The sequence below is a fragment of the Chelonia mydas genome, chromosome 4 (genome assembly GCF_015237465.2).
Source record: "Chelonia mydas isolate rCheMyd1 chromosome 4, rCheMyd1.pri.v2, whole genome shotgun sequence".
In the NCBI taxonomy this organism is placed as follows: Eukaryota; Metazoa; Chordata; order Testudines; family Cheloniidae; genus Chelonia; species Chelonia mydas.
In genome coordinates, this window is record NC_057852.1 from 9,392,080 (window position 1) to 9,411,460 (window position 19,381).

At 44.5% G+C, this 19,381-nt stretch overlaps 1 protein-coding gene across 14 annotated transcripts in view; it reads right to left on the reverse strand.

Annotated features, from left to right (window-relative positions):
• Positions 1-19,381, reverse strand: part of EPHA5 (EPH receptor A5) — a 378,282-nt gene that overhangs the window by 67,478 nt on the left and 291,423 nt on the right. For 8 of the 14 annotated variants that reach the window (XM_043545438.1, XM_037896588.2, XM_037896586.2 and 5 more), the window contains 2 exons: positions 10,371-10,564; positions 6,291-6,446 (listed from right to left, as the gene is read on the reverse strand). In XM_043545438.1, coding sequence (XP_043401373.1) covers positions 6,291-6,446; positions 10,371-10,564 — 350 coding nt within the window. Of the gene's footprint in view, positions 1-55; positions 482-6,286; positions 6,447-10,370; positions 10,565-19,381 lie in introns of those variants that run through there. The other 6 variants (XM_037896582.2, XM_037896581.2, XM_037896587.2 and 3 more) reach the window with 4 other exon arrangements.

The window sequence follows — 19,381 nt, forward strand, 5'->3', positions numbered from 1 at the left end:
TAAGTAGCAGGAGCAGGTGAATCCTTGAATTGTCATCATTCAAATTATTTTTTTTAAAAAATTAATAAATAATTTATTTTATTTTATTTTATAAGAAAAATTACAATGCAAAGCAACACAACACATATCATTACAAATATTCATAGATGTTCACTTAATAACAACCCTCCAGGTGTCCTGAGATTCAGTAAATACAGGTTTTTCAAAAGGTACGGGATAGTAGTCCACATTTCGTTAGTAATAGGTCCGATCAAGTGCCAGATTGAGAGTCAAGTCATGTCTATCTATTCTTGAGTGTTGTCGTGGTCAGGTTATTCTTGTTGTGTAATGAAAGAGCTCCAGACACACTCAAAGTCACTAGCTGGTCCACAAGTTTAAAGAGCAGGCCTTCTCCAATCCGCACAGTTTCCTTCAAGTCTGATATCCATTCGGAAACAGGGGCTGGTGGGTGAGGCTCCACCTTTCACAAGGTGATTCATCCCTTTGCAAGAATTAGAACTAAATGTAGACATCACTCTTTGAACACATTCATTTTCAGGTCTTTGCTTAAGCAGGCAGAGCTCAGGACTTGGGGCGATATTCACATTAACCCTTTGGTTTTTAATTTTCTATTTGTTGCTACCAGGGAGTGATTTCTGGGACACATGCATTCATTTGAACCTCCTATTGGTGGTAGTTGGGATTTTTATTTGATTGGTGAGAGGACAGAACAGGATTTTCAAAAGTAACCAGTGATTTCAGGGGCCTCCATTTTGGGGTGTCCAACTTGAGATGTCTTAATGAGGCCTTGTTTTCAGAAAGCTCTGAGCAGCTGCTCTCTGAAAATCAGGCCCTTTTAAGATGACTAGTTGGGCACCCAAACTCACTAGTCACTTTCAAAAATTTTGGCTGTAGTCTTTGAGGGGGCTTTATATTTTTTTCAGTGGAAAGTAGAACAGTTCTCTTTATTTCACTTTAATGATATTATTCTGTATTATTGGGCCAGGATGGTCCAGCTCGCCTCTTTCTATCTAACCTCCACCTCTGTCTCCATACAGGTTGAATTTTGCATCTACAGTCTTACCTAGTGTTTAGAGAAGACCTCATATATTTTAAAGGATGTTTTACTGGTGCAATTTGGGAAATGAAAATGACTTTCAAATGTTCTTGTTTTCACCTGATCCCCCCAAGTCCCAGCTCTGGAATATATTGAACAGTTGTCTATATTGACAATGACATGAAACATTTAACCTGAATTCTTATTTGCACTGTACAAAATATTTCGTTATCCCCTTTTACGAAAAAAATAAATAACCTTTTTAACCAGTAAAGAATGCTGTGTTCCCAAGTTAATTTTTTCCTAATAGCAATTAAAGAAGCTATAGAATTATAGGATGGATCCACATTAGTAGCCAGAAAAACATTTCTTTCCTTATTTGAGAAACAGTGGCTCAGATCCTCAGCTGGTGTCATTCAGCCTAGCTTTCTTGACTTCAAAGGAGTAATGCTGGTTTACACCAGCCGAGGATCTAGCCTCGGTCTTTGATAATTTTCATTTTGGACTACTGAAGTCAATGGAGATTTGCTAATTTACATCAGCTGAGGATCTGGCCATTTGTGTTTTTAACATATATAAAGAATATCAGAGAGTTTTGCTTTGTTTTTGTTTTTGTTTCCAATTAGCCTGTTATAATTTTCTCAAGAACACTCTTGACTTGAGTGCAGATTATCTGACCAAACCCAGGTAGCTTGTGTTCAAACTGTAAAGTGAGATTGTACAATAGCAGAAGCTGTCTCAGAACCCAGCCTGACCTGTGGGAGATTCCCTGCATTTTATTTGCTCACAAAAATACATTGATAGGGCCAGATCCTCAGCAGGCATAAACTGGTGTAGTTACACTGAAGTCAGACCTTTACCGATTTATACCAACTGATGATGTGATTCATGGAAATATATAGCCCATACTACACTATAGCATAGTAATAGTATGCCACTCAATTTTAAAGAACACTCCCCATTTTGATTTTAATGAAGAGTACATTATATGGATATTTCTTAGGGCTCAGTTGTGTAAGCCTTGTTCACATTGGTTAGCAATCGATCAGGCACATAGTCTCATTGACTTCATTGGAATTACATGCATGAGAAAGGGCTTATTGTTTTGTTTAAGGCAGTGGTTCTCACACTTTTGTACTGATGACCCCTTTCCCACAGCAAGTCTCTGAGTGCGACCCCCCCTTATAAATTAAAAACACTTAAAAAATATTTAACACTATTATAAATACTGGAGGTGAAGCGGTGTTTGGGGTAGAGGCTGACAGCTCAAGACCCTCCCATGTAATAACCTTGTGACCCCCTGAAGGGTCACGAACCCCAGTTTGAAAACCTCTGGTTTAAGGGCTGTACCACTGGGCCTTTAAAGAATATATGGAGGAGCAGTGTGGATATAGTTTGAAATATATCATTACATTTTGGAAGAATGGCCGAATAGTTGATATTTACAAAAACACGACTTCAGACTATAACATGGATCTTTCCTTTCAGTTTAAAAAGTCAAACACAGGAAAACAGAATTAAAAAATCCGCGATACTCTCAGGGGTTCCAGGCCCTTTGCACTGCTCTGGGGCTGTGAAGGGGTTTCAAGGCAGCTGGATTTGCCAGCTGAGCAGTAACCCATTGTGGCAGTGCTAGTAAAGGGACAACATACCCTGCCACTGTCCCATCCCAACACAGTGTTGGTACGGGGGCCTAGGAGACTGTTACCAGTGGGCAGAGTTTAGAGCATTTCCCAGATTGCTATAAACTCAGTGAGGGACTTCCCAGGGCAGATCAGGTCAGTGTATCAGGGAGCCACAATTGTTTCCCCCAGCTTCCATGCAAATCCTGGTGCAGAAGAGAATTTCACCCACAGGGCCTGTTTTCACATAAACGTTTTCAGGAATGAGAAGAGAGAGAAACACAGGAATATAAGAGATAAAGGCTGCGGCCCACAATGGAACATTTTCCAGAGTTATCCATGAAGCATCAGATGCTCTTTACTCAGGGGTCGGACAGGGCTGGTTTGCATCTGTCTGATGCCCTGGCACCTTCTTCTAACCTCTACTTCTGTGCCCCGCGCTGCTATGCTACTTGCACTGGCAGAACAGCTAATGAATTTAACAAGGTGTCTGCGAGATCCATTGAAGCAACAGCGCTCCATCGATCTTGCGAATTCCTGGCACCTCTGCTTGCAGCAGCAGTGAAGTGGAGCAGGGCAGAGGCAAGGAATGGAGGAGCTGAACCAGGAGGAGGAAAGGCTGGGGAAGAGGCAAGAGATTGGTCGAGAGAGACAAGGAGGAAACAGAAGCAGGAAGGAGGGGAAAGGAAAAGTGGAAGAAGGGGTAAGTGGCGAACAAGAACGGAAGCAAAGGAAGGGAACACACTCAGAGGGAAAGAAGTGAAAGAGGAAGGGAGGAAAAGGACAACGGAGCAGAGGTAAAAGGAAATAGAAGAGAGGAAAAGGGATCAAATCAAAGGAGAGACAGCAATCACAAAGAGAAAGAACGGATAAGCAGGAAAACACCACCTGCAGCAAAGGGTAGAGAGGAAAGCATGCAGGAGGTGGTGACCCTGTGATGGCAAATGGTGGAGCAGGGTGAAAATGTTCTGCTGAAACTTTTCTCCATGAAAATAATGACATTTTGGCACAATGGGATTTTTGTGAGGAAATTTCCACCCGAGTGAAAACGTCGCAGGCTTTGGATGAAAAAATCCACAAAACAATTTTAAAAGAACTCTTTCTTTGACATATTTCATGTACAATGAAATATGTCTTCTGATCAGCTCTAGGGGCGGATCCTGCACTCAGTGACGTCTTTGGCAAAACTCCCTTTGGCTTCAAGGATGCAAAATCCAGTCTTAGAAGCTGGCAGCATACATGCAGCATGGAGAAGAGAAAAAGACATGGGGAAACAGCACAGAGAACTTGGGGAGGACAGAGACATAGAGTGGACTCACTGCTCATCAAAAAAATAAATAAATACATAAATAAATAGGCCGGCTTCATTTACTTTGTTGATTTTATATTTACAAATAATTGCCATTGGGCGGAGAACTACCTCCCCTCTCATTTTAATAGACGTTGGGGTGGGTCATAACCACGTAATCATTTAGCAGTGATCAAATATTTCTGATGAATCAAACCCTGATTAGGTGCAAATACAAACTAGTGTGGGATGTGGTTTTACATCCATTTCACACGACACAATTTTGAGGAAATATGGATGAACTTAACATGGGGAGTGGCGGAATGCAGGGACAGTGAGAGCCAGGATTGTGGGTTCAGTGAGTGGGGAAACCTCCCCACCTGGAAGTCTTAGGTATGTGCTTAACTTTAGGCGCTGGGAATAATCCTAGCAGCTTCCACTTTTCTGCTCAACTCCAGTAATCCTTCCCCCACGCTGTTTCTGTCTGGTGCTCTTGGCATGTCCCCTCTGCCATGTAGATTGTGAGCTCTCTGAGGCAGGAACTGTGGTCTTTGATCTATGTCTGTGTAGTGCTGGGCACAACGAAATCATCACAGAAATGTCAGGCTGGAAGGGACCTCAGGAAATCATCTAGTCCCACTCCCTGCCCCTGATCCTGGACTGAGGTCCCTAGGGTGCTACAGAAATACAATTAAGCAAATACATAAGATGATGTCACCTCACAGTGCACAAAGTTAAGGAGGAGCATGCTTGCAGGACTGGGGTTTCAGATTGCAGGGATAATAAGTGAGGAATGTTACAACTGTGGACATGACAAGTAGGGCCTGAATGAGAGGACAGATGCTGCTACGTTTTGACCTCTGCTCTTTAATGTTATTTTAACTCTCATGGAGGCTTAAAATCCCACCTACATTGGGGGGGTGGGGGGGATTTTCTACCCCGCGGGGTGAATTCCACTGAGTAAAACTGAGGTCCTGTGACAAAACAACTCCCCTGCTGCAGGGCAGGAAAAACATTAAGGTTCTGGGAGAGTAGGGTTTTTATTTTATTTTAAATTGATGCAATCGGCATATTGCCAGCAGAGAGAGAGAGAGAGAGAGAGAGTGAGTGTGTGTGTGCACGCGCGCACCCCTGGATCAGGAGGGGTCATATTCCTTTACATTCTAATTCAACATCTGTGATAACCTGACTTCAGTTTAATCCCACTGGAAACCACTCTCTATGCTCAGTTTGAATAAGTGGCAGGAATAAGGCATAGACATCGTTACACAAACAGTACACGCCATTAAAAAAAATAGCACACAGTTCAGCCATGGCCCTAAGGCATTTACTACGTGACTTTAGTGCTGTGGCTGATTTCAGAAGTATGCATATGTACACATAAAGGGTCCCCAAACCTGTTCACCCAGGGCCTACTTCTGCATGGTGGAGATGGCTTCCTCTGAGTTGCAGAACTCTGACACCTCCTGCGGGAGTTAAGCTTCGGGCTGGGCTCTAGTGTAGGATCTGAGTTGTCCTTGCGACATTATATACGATACAGAAGTACAATTAATGATCAAAATGATCCCAATTCTCCTACTGACAGCTTTGTTTTGGACTGGATGTTTTTCATGCACACTTTGGGCCTGATTCCTATTTACACTAAGGCCTCTGACAGTTTACATGTAATTTATGGCCAGTTTAAGACCTCTTTACACTGCCAGGATTCAGAACTCAGAATCCAGCTGTGGGTATTTATTACACAGGTCTAGATTTGACTGATGTGTCTCCGTTTGTCACTGTTGCCAAATCAGCCATCTCAACTATACCTACATTTATGTTTATCTTTTCCAGGTAAAAAAAAAAATCACATACGATGACATCACTTCCTGCGCCTGACTCCCCACTCTCAGAGGTGTAAGTGAGGAGTAACTCCACGGAAGCCAGTCACCCCAGTGTGAAAGCCCGGTCAGTGAGAGGACATTCTGGCCCCGCTGTATTTCCTTGTATAAAACCGTGCCAGCAAGAGAACTCTCTTTAAAAAAACAACCCATAATAATCCCGTTGCTATTATGCCCGAGAATGGTTTGTCAGTTATTCAAACTCAAGTGTAAATTTATTTCAGTAAAGGAGCCAAGGTATTGACAGCAAGCACAGTGACCGTAAGTTCAACCCTCTCATGCATTTGTTATCATCGACAGAGGCTATAAAAGATGAGGCTTCCTTGGCAACTGCTGACTGGGCAAACCAGTTAATTGCTTCCCTTCTTCTTTCCCCTCCCCCAGATCTCTCGACTACATTTAAATCAATGTGTCTTCTCCACAACTCCAACAAAGCAGGTGAAAATGATCAGAAAACTACTCACTCCAAGGTCACCTGAGCCACGGCCTCCATTGAACTGTATCCATTTTCCATGAAGATCTCTGTGTACCGTCCCATTTTGATGGCTTCCAGCCATTCACCTACTGATCTGTAGGCGCCACTTCCCAGGGGGCTATGCTCCACTAATAAATTTGACACTCTAAAACAAACAAAAAAGATCAGTTGGAAGGTGTACCCAACACCAATCATTCACTTACGATTTGTTTATATTACAGGTGAGCCTTTTATTATATTTGCCTAGATAAACCTGACACCCATGCCCTTAATTACATCGAGAGGTAGTTACTCATGGAATCAGTTGCATTAGTCTGCTTACTTACACATGGGAGTAAGTATTGCTCAATATGAGTAAGGGTGGCAGAATTGGGCCTTTAAATACCAAGGGTAGGATTTTCAAAAGGGTCTAACTACTCCCGTCCATGGAAGTTTGACCATTGACTTTGGTGTGAGCAGTTAGGCCAACGCTGACACCTTTTGAAAATCCTGCCCTTTAAACTATTTTACCAGCAAAAAGAAAAGATGAAAGTACCACAAAGGACCAGATAAGCAAGAATTTGCACAAATCACAACCTGCCTCTTTATCTGTGTGCATTATTCACTGCAGCATTACTCTTTGCACCATTCTTCTGCTTTCAAGAGCACAAAGGAGAAGGCCTCAGCAGAACAGTGCTTTTAGCACACTTCCGTAGTGCTGCTCATTTGTGAGGAGGCTGCCTTTCTATGTGGCCCCCGCTCCAAGCAGTAAACTGCCAGAGACTGCATACCTTCAGGACCTGTTTTGTTTCTACCACTCTGTTTTCCTTCTCCTAAATCAAAGCGTCCAGAGCCTGAAAGCCAAAATCTATTTCTAAGCACGTCTGGAGAAGGGAGACAAAGACAAATCATATTCCCCAGTACTGAGGAAAACACACTGGTCTGTGATTAGAATTTAAATGCCTGATCCTGCAAACTTGGATAAGATTCTCAAAACGGGCTCAGCACCCAGCAGCTCCCAGTGATTTCAGCAATTGATTAAATGGACTCAGGAGGTTGGCTTTAGGCACCCATTTAAAAAAAAAAATCTTGGCCTATGATTCAAGTAGCTTAGGTCATGGGATTTGTTCCACTGAAGTGAACAGACTATTTGTACTGTGCCTGTCACAGTGGGGTCCCGTTCTTGGGTGGCCGCTAGGTACTACTGCAATATAAATGATAATCCCTAGCTCTTATACAGCACTTTTCAACAGTAGATCTCAAAGTGCTTTCCAAAGGAGGCCAGTATCATTATTCCCATTTTACAGATGGGGAAACTGAGGCACAGAGGGGTGAAGGGACTTGCCCAAAGTCATGCAGATGAGCTGGGGATGGAACCCATGCTTTTTAAGTGCAGGTTAGTGATCTATCCACTAAGTCACACTACCTAATAATAATACATCTGTGTGGAATGCTATCCACAGGTATAAACATTTGCACGGTTGAGCCCTGAATATGTACATTTAATTCAGGTATACCTGACTGGAAGAACATCCAGGATATTATATTATTTAGCACTTCAGGAATCTTCATATATTTTATGATCACATTAGTACTATTTGTTTATTTAATGGCTATACTGAAGGGTCCAATAAAATGTAAATATTGCCAGTAACAATAGCATAATGCTTTCACATAAGATTTTAAATACAGAAGGGATTCAGGCTTCCTTACTAATCAGAACAAAAAACTGGATTCTCAGTACTAATGCCATGAGGTATCTACTGCTGTGCACACATTGTAATGTCACTGTGTCCTCTGGTATTTGTATTAATGGGAAATTTTTAATACAGAATATGTTATGTTTGAAAACATCCTTTAATTCTGAATTGAATTTAACTAAGGGTTGATTCAGTAATGTTCTGTTATGGATATGCCATTCTCTTTGGCAATACTCACATTAGTAGACATTAGGAATTGCTTGAAACTGTAAATGCATGAACATATCAGCAAAGTGCTTAGCACCTAAAAGAAATGGTTTACTAACAATTTTTACTTTCTTTAGTACACTCTGATAGGACAGTGCATGAACCACTACACAACATGCCCCCAGATGATTATTCCAAACTGAAAATGAAAGAGAAGTGTTCCACATTTTATGCTACCATAAACCTTTTTTATGCAGATGTGCTAGGAATGACATTACAACTGATTGCTAATAAGATTCATTCTTCAATGGCTTCCTCGGAAAGTTAATGATGCATGGAAAGTAGCCTGAAGAATCATGCCTACTTTGTATTTCAAAATGGCATGTACCGGAGGTGGGGTGGTCACCCCGCTCTCGCCCTGAAGGGGTTAAAACAACCCTGGGAGAGGGCTGCCCTGCGGAGCCAATAGTAAAAGCAGCTCTGGAGAGGGCTGCGGCTGGGGGAAGAAGTGTGAGAACAGCTGGGGAAGCTGAGTGAGTAGCTGACCACAGCTGTGGCCTTTTCAATCAGGGCCCAACTGGCCCTTTTAAGAGGGCTGTGGGCCAGAAGCAAGAGAAGTCTCACTCTAGCCCTAGGGAGGGAAGGGATAGCTGTCTGAGAGGAAGGTACCTGAAGTAGAGCAGTGTTGGGGAAGGGCAAGGGAGCTGGGGAGCTCCAGCCTGGTAAACCTCCAGCCTGCAGGCCTTGGTGAAGGACTACAAAGGTACTGGGGCTGCAGAGGGGCAGCCTGGGAATAGGCAGAGGCAGTTGGTCTGACCCCCTTGCTAATGGTAAGTGGCCATTACAGACTGCAGTCTGCCCCAGAGTGGGGGCTAGATGGTGACTGGCAGTAGCCACTGAGGCAAGGTGGGAATAGAGGGTTGGGGTCCCCCTGGGTGGTGAGACCCAGAGTGTGGGGGCACTGCCAGGGGGCAGCACCCCAAGGTAAAGGGGCACCAGGGTCTGGGAGGGACGTGGGGGCCAGCTGCAGGTGAGACACTGGCCTGCAGAGGGCACTCTGGGCTGGAAGAGCTAATTCCTGAGTCCTCCAGCAGGAGGCGCTGCACCAGTGGGTCATCGCTTCACTACAGTACCCCAATAAACAAATGTTGCCTCATAGGTCCATATGCTCAAACGTATTTAGAAACCTAACTCCCGGAGTTCTGTGTCTAACTGTTAGGAGCTGGGCTCCACTGCCAACTGAACCATTCCCAACATGTTGCTCATTTCTAGACTGTTGCTAAAGTTAGTCTCGTCAATACAAATACTTGTATAATTTCCTCCCCCTGAGGAAAATTCAACTCCTATAAAGCCAGGGCCAAATCCTCAGCTGGTGTAAATCAGTGTAGCAGTATAATTAAGAAGTAATATAAGGCTGCAGAGGAAAAATATTATGCACCCATAATAAAAAGTTATTCTTCCCAGGCTTCTGCCATGGTGGTAAAGTTGTTATCTGAGATGACTGGCTGGCAGGAATTTACCAAAATATTTATACTTCTATTTCCGACCATGTCAGCCTTAATTGTAGGCTTGCACTTATCATGTTTCATACTAATATATTGCATACTGGCTATTAATGTATTTTAGAAAATTGTGCACTTTTTTTTGGAAACCACATGGATTTGTTAATGTTAGAAAATCTGTTAGAAATGGAGGAAAACACTAATGGACTTCCGAATGATTGTGGTAGGTTATATCAGAGTAGGAATGCATCTGGTTTTACTAGTCCCCAGAATTTGCCCTAAAGGATTTCTTTCCTATTCATATTACCAGGATAAAGTCAACAGAGAGATCATTTGAGTGATGTTTCTTATATACTTTGCAGGCCAAATCCTGCTCTCCCTTTCCCTGGGTGTAAATCACAAGTAACTCCATTGCGTAGCTATAAACATAGCTGCAACTCAAGCTTCTCCAAGACAGGTCATGATCATTTCAGTATGGATGCATTTATAACGTGACTGAATTGCTCATGTATCTGCCAATTTAAACAGAAAGAGATGATTTGGGAAAACTATTCTGGACACAATGAAGCTTGTGGTACATCCTCCAGGGTCTGCACAGATCAGAGAGTGAGAGCTATTTCAATATCAGGGTATTATGACATGAATCATGCATGGAGAAATGGAACTGGCCTGGATTTATACCTGTTCGACGCATTAACCAGTGTCTTCAAGCTGCTCGGGTTACGGATGAGCTTGTCCAACATGCTGACAATTTCGTCAAACTTGGGCCTGCTGTTCCGATCTTTCTGCCAGCAGTCGAGCATTAGCTGGTAAAGAGCAGCCGGGCAGTCCATGGGACTTGGCAAACGATAGCCCTCCTCCACAGCTTTTATCACCTAGGGGAGACAAAACAAGAGGGCGGGTGGTTTTCTTGTGCCAACTGCAAATCGTTTGAACTAAAACGCTTCATGCCCATCAATTCATCCATCGTTTCTTCCTGAAACGCACCGCATATCTCTGTCAAACATGTCACTGTCCCCGGTATCTTTAATAATCAGGAAAGGAGGGGTTGAAAAAATAATTTCCATTAACTGAAAGAAATTTGATGAAGATCCTCAGCTGGTGTAAACTGCCATAGAATCACTGAAGTCAATGGGCCAGATCCTCCGCTAGCATAAATTGCCATAGCTCTGTTTGTCTATAGGCCTGAGATTCAGCTGGTGTACATTGCCAGAATTCCAGTGAAGTCAGGCAAAAGCATTGTCAAAGTCAATGGACCTACCCCAGTTTACACCAGTTGAGAATCTGTAATACTTCATGTTTATCTGTCCTTGAATTCTGAGAACCGCAGCATATGCTCTTTTTAGCAATTTCTCGGAAAAGAACATATATATATTTTTAATTTCAAGGCATGCGCTGGACCACACATTTGTTTTGCAACAATAAAAGTCCACCTTTATTTCAAACCAGACTTTGAATGCTAAATGATGGATGGATTCAAGGCTGAGACAGCATGGCCATCTCATACATCATTCAACAATGTTGGGGTCTAGTCATTTGTTATTGTGTACAAATTTCTACCAGGAAATGAAAATGCCTGCATGGTGGGACATGGCCAATAAAAGCAGAGTAGGATTAAAATCCATTGATTTTTAAATGCAAAGGTAGAAAGAAATGATATTTTCATAACATGGCTCTGTATCTAAAATAACAGTTACAAACATGTGCTTTCTTGTTTCCTTTCGAGTGAAAAGACATGATAACAACACACACTGACTGCAGGAGAGACCTTTTCTTTTTTTTTTAATTGAAGACAGAAAATAATCTATTTTGATTACAAAATAATTAATTTTCATCATTTTGGGGCATTTGTTAATTGAAATATGTAAGGTAGATTTTTAAAAGAGGTCAGACCCAGCAGCTCCTAATTAGGTACCTAAATCAATCACTGGATTTTCAGAAGAGTTCATCTTTTATTTAGGCACATACGGTATGTGACTATTCCGAGATAGTCTTAACACCCCTTGCTGCATACTCTGTGCTCCTAGTCCTGCTGACTCAATCCAGTTGGAGGTTGCTGCCACTGATGGTGAATATTACGTGATAAACCATGGTGCTCTGATGGCGTGGATTTCAAAGAATACCTTGCAAATGAATCTCTGTCATTTTAATGCCCCTGCATGACTTAGAATTACAGCCATCTAACACCATTGTTTTCAAATACAGTCAGTAGTTAGCAAAATTGTTCTTGTAATCTTAATCCAGATTGTGTTCATCCATGGTAAAGGCAGTCAAGCAGACTCACTACAGGCAATCATTATTATTAAGAAGGTTACCAAATGCAGGGCAGATATACTACCTGAGTTTACTGATACAAGTCATCTCACATCACCCTCCACCACGGAGTCCTGTCTAGAGCTGGTTGGTAACTTTTTGACTAAATGATTTTTCATGGGAAAATGCTGTCGAGACCAAAACTTTTTGCAGAAACGTATCAATTTCAACATGAGTTTTGTCAGGAAGGTTTCTCATGTCCAGCATGGAATTTCTGGTAAAACCAGAGAGAGAAGGGAAAAGACTTTCAGAATAGCTTAGATGTTAGAGATCCAGCTACAAGTCCCTGCTCTTGTTAATCCAGACCAGGGCCTTGAACATAGCTCTCCCACGCTCCAGTTGCTCTAAGCCAGGGATCACCACGAGGGCCACCTGAGGACTAGTACATTGGCCCGAGGGCCGCATCACTGACACCTTTTCGTACAACAAAACAAAAGTATAGTCAAAAATGAAAAAAATGAAGAGTAATATAGTATGCTATTAAAAGTCAACGTATTAACTTTTTAAAAACTGTAATGCGAAGAGGGGTTTAATAAAATATAAACATTCAGTAATGCACCTCACTCAAATGACAAAACGCACATTTACTTTTAGAATTATTTTGGTTAACCCCCCCAGCCCCGCCCCTACTCCAACCCTTCCATGAGGCTCCGCTCCTGCCCTGCCTCTTCCCGCCCCTGCCCTGCCCCTTCCCAAAGTCTCTGCCCCCTCCCTGTCCCTATTCCAACCCCTTCCCCAAATTCCTGGCCCCACCTATTCTCTGCCTCCTCCCCTGAGCGTACTGCATCGCCGCTCCTCCCCCCTCCCTCCTGGAAAGTCCTAAGCACCAGCAAACAGCTGGGAGGTAGGTGGAGGAGCGGTAACTTGGCATGCCTGGGGGGAGGAGGGGAGCTTGGTTGCTGGTGGAGTTGACACCTATGGCAGGCTGCAGGAAATAACTCCGTGGGCCGCATCGCACGTTTGAGACCCCTGCTCTAACCACTGGGATTCTGGGACTCTCTCTCTTGTTATTTCATGAACATTTTTGAAATGTCTTGGATTTGGTCCACATCAGAACAGAAACAAATCTGAAACCTCAGATTGTTTCAGGAAATGGAATTCTTGTATTCCAGCCAGTCCTAGTCCTGCACCAATTGGAATCACCCCTTTCATTAACAGCACTGACCCAGGAGGGGAATGAGGCCATCAAAGCTTCTACCAGCCCCAAATTTGGGGCTATCAAGTCTTCTAAGAACACATGCCCTAGTGAACAAAATTACATGGTTTTTCATTTTCATTGAAATTGCACTGTATTTTCATTGGGTGCTGCTGGGTACGGAGCACTTCTGAAAATCCAGCCCTAGTGTCTACGTCAAGTAGACCTTTTGAGCCCAAATGAAGCCACATCCAAAGCCCTCTGATCTCAATGGGAAGACCTAATAGCCATTGGAGAAAGCCCATGGTTCTTCTATCCAATTTAGGCCAGAATTAACGAGTGGTCTTGTTCTATGACGATGGTTTTGTTCACAGCACAATAAATAGGCCCGACCTACTTCTGTTATCCAGATTCTCTGCTTTTTGTGTCATGTTTCTAGTCTCTCCTTGAGACCAAATTTGCAACCGTTGAATAAAATCATCCCATGTGGCATGGGCAAAGGATCATGTGGTGCCTAAGTACTGTACCTGCATGTGTATTTATAACACAGAGGGCTCCTCCTCCAAGATACACCAGAAAGAACATGGCAGCAAGATGTGTAGCGGACAAGCTGGAACCAGTACAGAATACCTCTGAACCACATCTGCAGTGAGGCTAGGTACATTTTATATTCCTGGCACTAACATCAATAAAGCAAACGCAATTTAAAGGACGTTGTCCATTCTGGCAATACCATGTAAGTGGTATCAAAACACTGCAAGATGCCAAGATGCTGCGGCATGTCTTTTTCATGTGCAGATGTTCTCAGGAATCCAGTGTGAGAAAGAAGCAGCAGCAGCTAGCAAGGCCCTGGAAGCAACCACAGTATGGTGGCATGACACCATTTTGTTCACTAACACATTCACCCTTAGAAGATTTGATGGGCCAAACATTTGGGCTGGGAGAAGACTTGAGGGCCCTAAGCCACCCTGTAATCATTGCTGTCCATTAACGGAGCAATGCCAGCTGGCTCAGGGCTGCCTGGTGGAGAATGAAGTGGTCTGGCTTGTGCTAGTAAACGCAGGTAATATATCTAACCCAATGGTTTCACTAATTTTAAACCAGAAGCAACCACTACACTCATTTAGTCTGACAACCTGCATAGCACAGGCCAGAGAATTCCACCCAACAATTTGTGCATCAAGTCCACATCTTGTGGTTGACCTAGAGCATTGTTTTTAGAAAGACATCCAATTTTGATTTAAACACTTGATTTGTAGCCTTCTGAATAACAGTGACTGTCCATATTGAGTCTGTCTATATTGCTGTGAACATGGAAAAAAACAAACTGAATTACAATTAGGAGAACAATTTTGCTAACCGCTGGCTATATTTTCGAACAATGTGTTTTAACTGTCTGTAATTATAAGTCATACACCGAGTAAGAATGATGGGAACGCTTTCACGAGTTGAAATCCATGCAATCAGAGCACCATGGTTTACCACATAACATCTACCATCAATGTCAGCGATCTCTGACTTTTTGGCCATCAGCGGTGGGAGTTGAGTATATGGAAGAGAGAAGGCAGAAAACACTCTGGGAATAGTCACATACCACAGTGGGAAACACCCTTGAGTTAAATTTGTTTGCTTACTATGATCCATTCAGTTGCCAAGTATATGCAATATAGGCGCAGAGGTAATCTAAGCAAAGCTTGGACAGGAACCAATGCTAATTTCAAGAGCTAAATCTCTTATTAATTCTCTAATCTGAATGTTTTGAAGACCCAGACTCACGCACATCTTTTCCAAGATGCATTTGTGAAATTCATTCAATGTCCAGAAGGATGTAGCTAAATTAATTTTCTCTTTTTTTTAATAAAGGGTTCTAGAAAATGTCCATGTCTGAAATGCTCACTATCCACAAGAGGGATTCCTCTGGCGGTGGAGTGTTATCTTGCTGACTCCATATTGAATCCTAGTTCATACCTTGGCATTTACCTAACATCTGTGTCATCCCAGTGCATTTGTATTAAAGCCAGTTAGATCTGCTTACTGCAATGGCAGAAGAGACAAACTTGGGACCAAATTTCTGCATTCTCTGCATTGGGCATGGCTGAAAGTTTCTGTATTAGATTGGGATAATCCCCTGGTAGGTGTATGTAGCATCTTAAGAGACAACTAAGAGGGGATATGATAGAGGTCTATAAAATCATGACTCATGTGGAGAAAGTAAATAAGGATGTGTTATTTACTCCTTCTCATAACACAAGAACTAGGGGTCACCAAATTAATACACAGCAGGTTTAAAACAAACAAAACAAAGTATTTTTCATACAGAGCACAGAAAACCTATGGAACCACAGGGGCCGACTTCTGCTCCCGCCGGTGGGTGCTCAATCCTCCTCTGCTCCTGCCCCAACTCCACCCCTTCCATGAGGTCCCATCCCGTCCCACCCCTGCCCTGCCCCCATTCCAACCCCTTCCCCAAATTCCCCGCCCCAACTCTGCCCCTCCCTGACCCTATTCCGACTCCTTCCCCAAATCCCTGTCCCAACCCCACCTCTTCCCCTGAGCGCGCCATGTTCCAACTCCTCCCCTCCCCTCCCGGAGTGGCCAAACAGCTGTTTGGCGGCGGCCGGGCGGGCAGCGCTGGGAAGTAGGCGGAGGAGCGAGGATGTGGCACGCTCAGAGGAGGAGGCAGAGGAGGAGGTGGGGAGGGGAGCTTGGCTGTCGGTCGGTGCAGAGCACCCACTAATTTTTCCCCGTGGGTGCTCCAGCCCCACAGCCAACACTATAACAGGGTTCAAAAAAGAACTAGATATGTTCATGGAGGATAGGTCCATCAATGGCTATTAGCCAGGATGGGCAGGGATGGTGGCCCTAACCTCTGTTTGCCAGAAGCTGGGAATGAACGACAGGGAATGGATCACTTGATGATTACTGTTCTGTTCATTCCCTCTGGGGCACCTGGCATTGGCCACTGTTGGAAGACAGGATATTGGGCTAGATGGACCTTTGGTCTGACCCATTATGTCCGTTCTTATGTTCTTCATAGTAAACCTCTTTTAAGTAAGGTAGCAACTGAGATAGAGAGACTGAGGGTCATAGTTGCTCTGAGTCAGCAAAATAGCACACAACTGTCTGCCTACTTGAATGTTTTCTCTGCTCTTTTTGCTATTTGTGGTGGTAAGATACTGTGATTCTTTGCTTGAATGTTACAGCTGAGCAGGGAGGACAGATAAGATTGTTCTGTGCAGCAGGTGATCACACAGTTGCTTATGGCGAAAGAGGCACTAGATAAAATAAGGGAGAAGCAGGAGTCTCCAAAGGAACTTTTACAGTCAAGGTAACTGCTAACGCCAAATGGACAAGACCATTTTCTTTTAAACATCGGGTCTCCTGCTCCCCTCTCTGTGCTGGGGGGAGGTTGCTGCCATGGAGAAGGGGAGTTTTGCCCATCTGACATGCACCCTTCATCCCAGAAGTCTCTCTGCAGAGGTGGAGCCGGTAGAAAGGGGCAGTGATAAAATGCCTGCTTGTCTCTGCTAGAGTCTTCCCAACCTGTCTCACAAAGTTCCTAGAGCCAGAGGAGCTGTATTTTTCTTCCACGTTGTGAAGCCCCCTTTAGGACTGCCTTTTATGCCTCACTCTTGCATTCGGTACTGTGCAGGGATATGTAGGAACCGGGCAGCAAAGAGTAGGCAAGGGGAATTGGAATGAATGCCTCCTGCAGGCCCCTGGGACCCATGTGTATCTTGGAGGATCTGTGGATGAATGGAGTGCAGCTTCTTCCTGGGCTATAGGATTCAGACCAGGGCAGAATTCAAAAGGAACTCTATGAATTATGTTTCCCGGACTTCTCTCTCCCCTACAGCGATTATCCTGGCGTGGAGGGAGGATGGGACCCAGCGTTTCTTACAATACTGGCCTTAAAAGTAATACAGTCCCATTAAAATTAATGCGGTGCAGGCAGCTTTGAACCCTATTCGTTCCGCTCTCTATGCAAGGAAATGGGAATTTGCTATTGACTGAAAATCACGTGTCAGAAAAAAGCCAAACATCTAACTCGTGAGACAATCTCAAACCCTAAGAAAGCAGCCCACCAGCAGAATTATGAGAAATGGTCTGGTATTCTAGTGACCAGTCATTACTCAGTCTTGCCCATAGTGAGAGTCACGTCGGGCCAGATTTTAACAAAAGCTCAGCTCTCAGTTAGGCACCTAAGTAACGTGGCCAAATTTTCCAAAGCAGCTCCCCTGAAGGATAATGACGGGTGTGGAACCATCTTGAAAAACCGTCCCCCCCCCCCCCTTTAGCTACACACCTAAATGGGAGCTGGGCCCCTGTGGAAATCTGTCTCCGCTTGGGGGTTCTGAGCCCCTTTGAGAACGGAAGCTTAAGTGAAGCACATGAAAGGCCCCTTAGTGCCTATGCCTTACCCTACAGTCATTAATCGCTTGGCCGCATGCTCTTACTTACGCAGAACCCCGGCTTGGTTCAATGTGCGGTCTGGAGCGTGTGCAGAGAGTGAGGCAGGATGCACCAACTTATTCTTCAACAACTTACTGAGGCCGAAGAGGACAGCAGCACACAGCAGAATTGCTGCTGACACTTCACAATATAAAATCATTTATTTCCCCAATGAAAATTAAATTTATATTCTCTCTATCCATCACATTGATTAATTGCACAGGACTATATTTTATTACATTATTTTTTAATCTTCACTGAATACCACCCTGCCCCCCGCCATTCACTGTGGACTGGATCAACTCCGGGGTGTTATAGCAGCATAGCACCCAGGAAGTCAATAAAGCTAGGCTGATTTGCATCACCTGGGGACCTCACCCACTGTCTGATCTGCACGCTGAATGCATTCCCACGCAGAGGAGGCCCCCGACCGCAGCTGCTCCCCACAGAACAGAGATCTTCATGCTTCTCCCAGAAGCCCCTGCTCACTCCCAGCCAGATGCCTCAATGGAGTCAATGCACAATCAAAACCCAGGGTGTGCAGGCCCCTTCAGGGTATAACCTGGCCTGAATTACTGTGGTGAGGTATGAGCTCCTTTAAGGCCAGGCATTCAGGGTGCTTTGTAGTCCTGAGGGAGAGCACCTGACTAAGTTAAGGCATCTGGCGGAGAGCAAGCAAGGGCTTTTGGGAGCCGCAGGCTACATACAGTCCTCTGTGTGCTGAGGGGAGCAGCTGCTGCTGTTGTCTGTGGGCTGCTGAGTGTGAAGGCAAGCAGGACAAGAGAAGTCCTGTTGCTGGGATCCCAGCTGAAAGGGAGCTGGGAAAAATGTTCTGTGGGAAAGCCAGGGTGGTAAGTATAGAAGAGGGATCGGCAATCTTTGGCATGCGGCCTGCCAGGTTAAGCCCCCTGGCGGGCCGGGACGGTTTCTTTACCTGCTGCAGCCGCAGGTTCGCTGTCCTAGGCCAATGGGGGCTGCGGGAAGCGGTGGCCAGTATGTCCCTCGGCTTGCGCCGCTTGCCGCAGCCCCCATTGGCCTGGAGCAGCGAACCGCGGCCAGTGGGAGCTGCGATCGGCCAAACTGGCGGACGCAGCAGGTAAACAAACTGTCCCAGCCTGCCAGGGGGCTTACCCTGGCGGGCCGCGGGCCAAAGGTTGCCGATCCCTGGTATAGAGGCTGGGGCTGGAACTGGAACCTGGGATACAGGGAGGGACAGGGTTCATCAGCACTTCAGCTGTGCCACCCGAAGGTGGGGAGGGAATACCCTTCACTCCAGGGGTGGAGGGGCTGGCTCGAACCCCAGCACCAATGGGGTGAAAGGACAAATTTTGCTTAAAACTTCTTAGTCCCTGGTAGCACCTTGTGTTTTGACCAGCCTGTGGAAGCCCGCTGTTCTTATTGACACGACAGCACACATGCTTCCAGCTGCCAGAGAAATACATACACACGCTCACAGTGGGACTGATGTGACAGGCAGGCCTTGTTCTGGCTCTCTTCACCCTGACGGAGGCAGGGGTCCTGACTCTGGCCCCAAGTTTGCAGAGTGGTTTGAGTTACTTTAGAATAAAAAAAAGCTGTATTACACAGGCAAACTATTGTGGTAAAAGAGAAACAAGGTAACCCCCTTGGACCTGATGCAACTCCCCTTCATTCAAGTTTCCTTGACTTAAACAAGAGTTGGATTGGTCCCTTGGATTGATATCTCTGGGTTTTTCTTTGAACTTGCTGAAAACGAGAGGACTTGAGTTTGCAGCATTTAACTGAAACATTTTGTTTGCTTTAGTTTTATTCA